At 44.1% G+C, this 10,108-nt stretch overlaps 1 protein-coding gene across 2 annotated transcripts in view; it reads left to right on the top strand.

Annotated features, from left to right (window-relative positions):
- LOC147117293 (band 4.1-like protein 4B) overlaps positions 1-8,352 on the top strand; it is a 114,378-nt gene extending 106,026 nt beyond the window's left edge. For both annotated transcript variants that reach the window (XM_085987128.1, XM_085987127.1), the window contains exon 7: positions 8,104-8,352. In XM_085987128.1, coding sequence (XP_085843254.1) covers positions 8,104-8,229 — 126 coding nt within the window. In that variant the 3' untranslated portion in view covers positions 8,230-8,352. The remainder of the gene's footprint in view (positions 1-8,103) is intronic.
- The last annotated feature ends 1,756 nt before the right edge of the window (positions 8,353-10,108 follow it).

Below are 10,108 nucleotides of genomic sequence, written 5' to 3'. Positions count from 1 at the left end.
GCAACTTGCGACCCATTAGTAGTTCAGCAGGTTAAGAACCACAGTCTAAAGGTGAGGCTCGGTAGCTCAGCAGGGCGAGATAAGGATCAGACTTGCTTTCTGTCGCTTTCTTCAGTAGCTGCTTGAGAACTTGAACACCTTTCTCTGCCTTACCATTTGACTGAGCATACAAAGGACTGGATGTTGTGTGCTGAAAGTCATAATGTGCTGCAAACTGTTGCCACTCCTTACAATTGAAGCACGGACCATTGTCGCTAACGGCAATCCTGGGAATTCCATTTCTGGTGAAGATGGATTTCACATGCATTATGACACTGCTTGCTGATGTGCTTGAGAGCAGCGCCATCTCAGGATAGTTAGAATAGTAGTCAATCACTATTAGATATTCTTTACCATTCAAATGAAAAAGGTCCAAACCAACCTTTTGCCATGGTGCTGTTGGTATGTCAGCTACTATCATTGGTTCCTTTGTTTGTTTTGGTGTTTCTGACATGTCTCACATAAGCCTATCATGTTCTCAATGTCCTTATTTATGCCAGGCCAATAAACAGTGTCTCTTGCTCTCCTTTTGCATTTTTCAATTCCGAGGTGTCCCTCATGAATCCTTTTGAGCAGGTCTTGATGTAGAGCCTGTGGAATGACTATTCTGTTCTGTTTTAGTAATAGTCCACTTGCGACACTCAACTCTGACCTTATGTGATAGTATTTTGGACAGGAACCTTTTGGCCAACCATGATGAATGTTTTCTATTACTGTTTGTAACACTGTGGGCTGAAAATTCAGTAGGGTTAGCGCCCCATTTGAGGCGCTAGAGGGCCTAGCGCCGGAGTTATGGCCGGTTTGTAAATTCAGTGGGGCCCTGCCATCGGTGTTCGACCGGTTGCGCTGCGCCGGCACCGATGACGTCATCGGTGTGCGCAGCGTCCCGGTTGCCGTGGTGACGGGCCCCAATGCCAAAATTGAGTTGCGGCCGCCTCGCCCGTGGCAGCCGCAACTAATGATGTTTCAGCAGAGTCCTACGCGAGTTAGCGCCGGCGCATTAAGGTCGCGCGGCGGCCGGCCGCTTTCCCGCCGGCTGCCTGCCCGCACCTCCCTCCCCGGACTCCTCCACCCCCCCCCCGCGGAACAGATGCGTCTGGCCTGCGAGCCCGGCACTTCTCCGAGGTGCCGGGCTCATTTTTTTCAAGATTTCAACGGCCAGCGGGCGAGTGCAGGCAGCTCCTCCTTAACTGAAGGAGGAGGCCTGCACTTCCCCAGCCTGCCGCACCGCATCGGGTGCCGCAGCGCCGGAATTGCGCCGCAATGCGGCAGTCAGCGCCCATTTCGAGGCGCTGACACCCTCCTGTAGCGCCGGCAGCCGTTTGGGCGCGGCGCTACTGAATTTTTGGCGCGCGCAGGGGGACTTAGCGCCGGCGCTAAATTTCCGGCGCTAAAGCCCTGGCGCGGCGCCAACTGAATTTCTAGGCCTGTATCTTTTACTGTTTCTTCTGCTATTTGCTTTGATTATGTGTCTGACACAGGCAGCACAGCAGTGACCATACTCACATGAACATCCACGTCTTCTTCAGTAGAGCTCACATGACTCATTGTGGGTGCTCGGGATAGTGCATCTGCTAACACTATGTATTTGCCTGGTGTGTAGATCAGTTCAAAGTCATATCTTTGCAGCTTCATCATGAGTCGTTGAATCCTTGGAGACATCTCATTCAGGTTTTTTTTTATGATGGCAACCAGTGGGCTGTGGTCTGTCTCAACTGTGAAGGTGGGAAGTCCATATATGTAGCCATGAAACTTTTCTAGTCCAACTACCAAGCCTAGACATTCCTTTTCAATCTGGGCGTATCAACACTCAGAATCAGTCATAGACCTGGAGGCATAGGCAACAGGCTTCCAATCTTCACGCTCTGCTTGTAGCAAGACCGCGCCTAGGCCATCTTTTGATGCATCCGTTGACACTTTGATTCTCTTTGTTGGGTCAAAGAAAGTGGGTGCAGGTGTGGTTGTCAGCACTGTTTTAAGATTCATCCACTCTTGTTCATGTCTTTTTGTCCATGCGAACTCATTTGTTTTATGTAGCAGGTCTCGCAGACAGGCTGTCTTGGCTGACAAGTTCGGAATGAACTTTCCAATGAAGTTTATCATCCCCATGATGCGTAGTACTCCTTTTTTGTCAGTGGGTCAGGGCATTTTGAGTATGGCGTTTACTTTTTCCATATCTGGCTCTATTCCTTTACCAGATAGAATATCTCCTAGGAAAGTGACTTCCTGGACGCCAAACTGACACTTGGCTTTGTTGAGCTTCAGTCCATTCTGGCGTATGCTCTGTAGCACTTTAGTCAGTCTCTGTGTTCTTTCAGTGTGGAGCCCCAGATGATGATGTCATCAACATAGACACGAACTCCTTCCAGACCTTCAATTATGTGTTCCATCGCTCTATGAAAGATTTCAGATGCAGATATTATCCCGAAAGGCATTCTGAGGAAACAATACCTGCCAAATGGTGTGTTAAAGGTACAGTATTTGGTGCTCTCTTCATCCAGTTTTAGTTGCCAAAATCCTTGTGAGGCATCGAGCTTTGTAAAGTATCTGGCATCTGACATTTCACTGGTGATTTCTTCTCGCTTGGGAATCTGGTAGTGTTCACGTTTTATGTTTGCATTTAAGTCCTTTGGATCCATGCATATTCTTAGATCATTGTTCTTTTTCTTTACACATACCATGGAGTTAACCCAGTCTGTTGGCTCTTCAACTTTCCTGATGACTCCTAGTGTGGTCATTCTGTCCAGTTCTTTCTTGAGCCGGTCACGCAGGGGTGCTGGAACTCTTCGTGGAGCATGTACCACTGGCTGAGCATCCTCCTTTAGCTGGATCTTGTAAGTGAATGGTAGAACTCCAAATCCTTTGAACACATCCTGGAAATTACTCACTGCAGAATCCACTGAGTCATCTGGTCTGCTTATGGCACAGTTTATACGGTAGACTCTCTTGACCAGTTCTAAGTCCTCACAAGCTTTGTCACCCAGTAGTGAATCAAGTCCTTCAGCCACAACAGAAAACATGAGATGATGCACTTTGTCTTTGACTGTCACTTTAAGTCTGCATACACCTAAGCTATCTATTTTCTGACCATTATAGTTCTTCAGTAGTACTGACTTTTTCTGTATTGTGGGCTTTTCTTTCATGTTTTTAATGTCACTCATACTGATTAAGTTTGCTTTTGCCCCATTGTCCAGTTTCAATGTAACTAATGCTCCATTTACCTGCAGTGGGATCATCCATTTGTCCTCTTTTACTGCATTGATGTTATGTTCAGCATTGTCCATATCTGAGGGCTGCACATTTTCTGTATCCTTTTTGATATTGTCACAAGACACCATTCGTACAAAAAATGTCTCACTTAAATCAGTGTCCTCAATCACATTTACTCATTGCCCTTTCTTTGTTTTTACTTTTGAAAAGCATTGTTTGGCAAAGTGACATTTTGTGCATATTTTTCCAAACGCTGGGCATTGTTTTAACTGGTGTTTGTAACCACAGCGTTTACAATTAAAAATTCCTTCCTCCGATTGCTTTTCATTTCTGTTCTGCCCATGTTTCTTCCCTTTGTAGGACACAGCACCGACAGCAGCATTTACTACAATCGCATCATTATTGATTTCACTGAAAGTCTTCGCATGCTGTCGAGCTAGCTCACTGGCTTGGCATATTTTCACAGCATTTTCCAATGTCAGTTCGGTTTCTCTCAACAGACGCTCCCTGACCCTTTTATCATGAATACCAAACACAATTTGGTCCCGAATCATGGATGATTTCAGCTCAGAGAAATTACATGTCTGTGCTTTCAGTTTCAGATCAGTCAAAAAGCTATCAAAAGCCTCATTTTGCTGATGTGTCTGAGAACAGAAAACATACCTCTCATAGGTTTCGTTCGTTTTGGGAGAACAATGTGTATCAAATTTCTTTAGCACATCGTCTAATTTTTCTCTGTTCTCCTCTGGATTAAATACAAATGTATTAAATACCTCTATTGCCTGTGGGCCTGCAACCGTGAGTAGCAACGCTATCTTCCTTGCGTCTGGCTTCGTACCGAACCCGATGGCAGCAATGTAGAGTTCGAATCGTTGTTTGAAAGTCCGCCAATTGTTGTCGACATTTCCCGTGAGTTTCAAAAACTCCGGTGGCCTCAAATTCTCCATGTCGCTTTTCACAATTTTCAGCAGATCTTCACCACTCCTGGTACCATGTTATGTTCATTAATAAATAGACATTCTTATTATGAACAGCTAGCTTCTAGCTAGTTATTTATTTAGTACACGTTCTCTAGGTACAGCATCTGTAGAGATTCAGCATGTGTAGTTCTGTGTGCAGGCTTCCATCATGACTACTGCCTTGTGGGTAGCCTAGTGCATCGTGGGTAGTGTAGTCTTAAACACATACAACTAAATATACAGCTCTATACAGCTCTACGGCTCCATCTGGTGTACCACTCTAGAATGACATGTTATTGATCATTACAGTATACAGACCTCCAAACAGCAATGCGGAGGTTGGGGATGGCATTAAACGGGAAATTAGAGATGCGTGCAATAAGGGCACAGCAGTTATCATGGGTGACTTTAATCTACATATAGATTAGGCTAACCAAATTAGTAACAATACTGTGGAGGAGGAATTCCTGGAGTGTATACAAGATGGTTTCCTGGACCAATATGTCGAGGAACCAACTAGAGATCAGGCCATCTCAGACTGGGTATTATGTAATGAGAAAGGATTAATTAGCAATCTTGTTGTGCGAGGCCCCTTGGGTCGGAGCGATCATAATATGATAGAATTCTTCATTAAGATGGAGAGTGAAGTAGTTGACTCGGAGACTAGGGTCCTGAATTTAAATAAAGGAAACTACGATGGTATGAGGCGCGAGTTGGGCAGGATTGATTGGGGAATGTTATTCAAAGGGTTGACGGTGGATAGGCAATGGCTAACATTCAAAGATCGCATGGATGAACTACAGAATTTGTTCATCCCTGTTTGGCATAAAAATAAAACAAAAAAGGTGACTCAACTGTGGCTAACATATGACCCAAGGAGAAGACATATAAATTGGCCAGAAAAAGCAGTAAACCTGAGGACTGGGAGCAGTTTAGGATTCAGCAAAGGAGGACAAAGGGATTAATTAAGAGGGGGCAAATAGAGTATGAGAGTAAGCTTGTAGGGAACAAAAAAACTGACTGTAAAAGCTTTTATAGATATGTGAAGAGAAAAAGATTGGTGAAGTCAAGCGTAGGTCCCTTGCAGTCAGAATCAGGGGAATTTATAATGGGGAACAAAGAAATGGCAGACCAATTAAATGCATACTTTGGTTCTGTCTTCACAAAGGAGGACACAAATAACCCCCCAGAGATGTCGGGGAACATGGGGTCTAATGAGAGAGAGGAACTGAAAGAAATCAGTATTTGTAGGGAAATGGTGTTAGGGAAATTGATGGGATTGAAGGCCGATAAATCCCCAGGGCCTGATAATCTACATCCTAGGGTACTTAAGGAAGTGGCCCTAGAAATAGTAGATGCATTGCTGGCCATCTTCCAAAATTCGATAGACTCTGGAACAGTTCCCATGGATTGGAGGGTAGCTAATGTTACCCCACTATTCAAAAAAGGTGGTAGAGAGAAAATGGGGAATAATAGACCGGTAAGCCTGACATCGGTAGTGGGGAAAATGCTAGAGTCCATTATAAAAGATGTAATAGCAGAGCACTTGGAAAACAGTGACTGGATCGGACAAAGTCAACATGGATTTACAAAAGGTAAATCGTGCTTGACTAATCTTCTGGAATTTTTTGAGGATGTAACTGGTAGAATAGATAAGGGAGAACCAGTGGATGTGGTGTATTTGGACTTTCAGAAGGCTTTCGATAAGGCCCCGCATAAGAGATTAGCATGTAAAGTTAAGGCACATGGGATTGGGGGCAAGGTACTGACTTGGATAAAGAACTGGTTGGCAGACGGGAAGCAAAGAGTTGGAATAAACGGCTCTTTTTCCGAGTGGCAGGCAATGACTAGTGGGGTACCGCAGGGATTGGTCCTAGGACCCCAGCTATTCACAATATATATAAATGATCTAGACGAGGGAACTAGATGTAATATCTCCAAGTTTGCAGATGACACAAAGCTGGGTGGGCGTGTGTGCTGTGAGGAGGATGCCAAGAAACTCCAGTGTGATTTGGACAGGTTGGGTGATTGGGCAGAAGCATGGCAGATGCAGTATAATGTGGATAAATGCGAGGTTATCCACTTTGGTGGCAAAAACAGGAAGGCAGATTATTATCTGAACAGCAATAGGTTGGGAGAAGGGGAAGTGCAACGAGACCTGGGTGTCCTTGTGCACCAGTCGCTGAAGGTAAGCATGCAGGTGCAGCAGGCGGTTAAGAAGGCAAATGGTATGTTGGCCTTCGTTGCGAGAGGGTTCGAGTACAAGAACAAGGATGTCTTGCTGGAGTTGTACAGGGCCTTGGTGAGACCACACCTTGAGTATTGTGTGCAGTTTTAGGTGCCTTATCCGAGGAAGGATGTTCTTGCCATGGAGGGAGCGCAGCGAAGATTCACCAGACTGATACCTGGGATGGCAGGAATGACGTATGAGGAGAGATTGGGTCGATTGGGCTTATACTCACTGGAGTTTAGAAGAATGAGAGGGGATCTCATTGAAACTTATAAAATTCTAACAGGACTGGACAGACTGGATGCAGGAAGGATGTTCCCGATGGCCGGGGAGTCCAGAACCAGGGGTCACAGTCTAAGGATAAGGAGTAAGCCATTTAGGACAGGGATGAGGAGGAATTTCTTCACCCAGAGAGTGGTGAACCTGTGGAATTCTCTACCACAGAAGGCAGTGGAGGCCAATTCATTAAATATATTCAAGAAGGAGTTGGATATATTTCTTAAGGCTAAAGGGATCAAGTGATATGGGGAGAAGGCAGGGACAGGGTACTGAATTTGGATGATCAGCCATGATCTCATTGAATGGCGGAGCAGGCTCGAGGGGCTGAATGGCCTACTCCTGCTCCTATCTTCTATGTTTCTTTCACCAGCATTAAATTTACATTAGGCTCCCAACTGCACTGTGGAAGCCCGATTTAAATATTGTAATGAACTGTCCCACCTCCTGCGAGCTGGACACAGACATGCCACGCAACCCATGGCCGTAAAAATGGAGGCAGGTGCATACGTGGCTGGTTGGGGTTACATTCGGTGATTTTTAATTTTTAACCTACCCATATTGGTGGTGGGGTGGGGGGTTAATATTGACCTCTTCATCTTCTAGCTCCACTAGAAATGGGGCTGGGAATTTGCTGTACCGTTGCCCATTATTGAACACTGATTCACTCCCTCAGTGACTTAAGAATGCTTCAACAAAATTTAACTAAATTTATTGAGCCTTCTCATTAAATACTAGTTCGCTAAAAATAAGTATCTGTTGTCCTGTTTGCACATGTGTAAGAGTCAGATATCAGCTCTCTCATTTTTCTGGAAATGCTGACTCATACTGGGGTATGATTTCATGCATGCTGGTGGTCCTCTGACAATTTGCCGAAGTGGCCATTCTTCATGTGTGATCCGGGAGTGAGTGTGAGGTTGACAGTGGGAGACATTGCAACCTCTCCTGGTATCCATATGTGCATTTTCTAGTGAAAGGACCTATCTTTGGGTTTTTTTAAACCTCACTTTTTCATTCAGGCTCTCCAGCACCACTGTGCAATATGCAAAACCAGCAGCGAGCAATTCACTCCACTGCTTCTTTCAATGTTGCACTGTATCGAGTGTCTAGGACTTGTCCTTAAGTTTTATATATGTTAAGTACAACAAAACTAGTTCCATGTTTGTGAACTGCTGCCTTTTAATTGACTGTATCACTTGCTTGTCTGCATTCCATTTACTCATTGAGAGGATTTCTGAGCATTGCTTCATGTTCCAGAACTTGCTGTGAATTTTTGCCATTACATGTGAAGAATTTTCATGGTAATTAAATAATGTGTAAAGTAGATTCAAATTGTTTGAAACCCTTCCTTGTGTGTATTTATAACTGAGACGTTTTGTCTTTTTACAGAATAGTTTAGAAGAAGACCACACAGATTTGGCTGCACCCGGAGATCTACTAATGGATTTCACTGAGGCTACTCCTCTGGTTTGTGTTCAGTGTCTGGCATTTCAAATTCTTCAGTTTATTGACTGATTACAAATGCTGCCAGTTAATATAAATCCTAAAAGCAACTGCTGTCTGCAACTACCGATTGTCCTCGGAAGTAATATGTTTCACTTTTCTCTAAGTAGTGCCCTTTTTAATATTCCCCATATGTTTCCAACTTTTTTTTTGAATCTCCTCTCATGATGGTGAATGCTGGCATACAATTTTCCAGGAAGATGCAATCAAACTACATTACAAGCATACATACGTACTAACACCAGCGAGTGATCAGTTTGGCGGTGACCAGCAGGTTCTCTTCTCTGTGCGATCGATCAAGTCGCCCGACTCACTGCAGCAGCCCCCTGGTGTCTGTCGACTGCACATTTTATGCCCCAAATCTTAGCAGACCGTCCAATGCGTACGTGTCCCAGACCACGTTAACAATGGCCAGTAGTTGTTTTTCTTTCTCCTCCTTATCTGTTAGTCAGTGGGCCTCAAGGCCGGTTACGCCATTGTCTGAAGAAGTTCCTGTTAACAATGGCTGGAAGGTTTGTTTTACAGAACTCTCAAGGCCCACTTCCTTATCTGTGATTTTTTTACAGAATTTGCCCAGTAACACGGCCCTCAGTCTCTCAAGGTATGCCGGTCCATTAAATTTGGTCAACTTTGAGTTTAGTCAAGTTACTTTACAGCGATGATGTATTCTTACATTAGTTTCCACCAATTTTATTCAGAAACCAGCTTCTTGCAGGTATGTGGGAGAGGCTGGGATTGACTTTCAATCTGATCCCTCTCAGTTGGGTGAGGGAATCAGGGACATCTAATTGGTTAAGGTGATACACAGTTGTTTGCCCTGTTTACTCAGGTCCCAGATGCTCGGTTTCCCTCACTGCGTCATTATCAGCTCGCACTTTCAGCAACTTGCTACGCAGAAATTTTAATGGGGAAAAGGAAATGGCAGAGATTTTAAACAAATATTTTGTATCTGTCTTCACAGTAGAAGACACAATAAGCATACCATAATAGTGGGGAACCACGGGGCTAATGAGAATGAGGAACTTGAAATAATTAAGATTAGTAGAGAAAAAGCACTTGAGAAATAAATGAGACTAAAAGCCGATAAATCCCCTGGACCTGACGGCCTACATCATAGGGTTCTAAAAGAGGTGGCTGCAGAGATAGTGGATGCATTGGTTATGATCTTCTAAAATTCCCTAGACTCCAGAATGGTCCCAGCAGATTGGAAGGTAGCAAATGTAACCCCCCCCCCCCGCATTCAAGAAAGGAGGGAGAGAGAAACAGGGAACTACAGGCCTGTTAGTCTAACATCAGTTATCGGGAAAATGCTGGAATCTATTATTAAGATAGTGGTAACAAGGCATTTAGAAAATCATAATATGATTAGGCAGAATCAATGAGGATCAGTACTTGGGCCTCAGCTATTTAAAATTTATATTAATGACTTAGATGAAGGGACTAAGTGTAATGTATCCAATTTGTTGACGATATGGTGGGAAAGTAAACTGAAGAGGATACAAAGAGCCTGCAAAGGGACATAGACAGGTTAAGTGAGTGGGCAATAAGGTGGCAGATGGAGTTTAATCTAGAGAAATGTGAAGTTATTCACTTTGGTAGGAAGAATAGGAAAACAGAATATTTTTTAAATGGTGAGAAACTATTAAATGTTAAATTTGCCGCTCCACTCCCACTTTGACCTCTGTCTTCGGCCTCCTACGCTGTTCCAATGGAGCTCAACATAAACTCGAGGAACAGTACCTCATCTTTTGATTAGGCACTTTACAACCATCCGGACTCAACATTGAGTTCAACAATTTCAGACCATAATCTCTGCCCCCATTTTTGGTCGTGTCTATTTGCAACACCAAATTTCTGATTGGTCCCCTTGGAGGACAAGACACACCCAACA

This window comes from Somniosus microcephalus, chromosome 5, assembly GCF_052327205.1.
Source record: "Somniosus microcephalus isolate GS21.2 chromosome 5, FLI_Smic_1.0, whole genome shotgun sequence".
Classification (NCBI taxonomy): domain Eukaryota; kingdom Metazoa; phylum Chordata; class Chondrichthyes; order Squaliformes; family Somniosidae; genus Somniosus; species Somniosus microcephalus.
The sequence above is the reverse complement of the archived record's forward strand: the minus strand, read 5'-3'. Positions and strand labels throughout refer to the sequence as shown.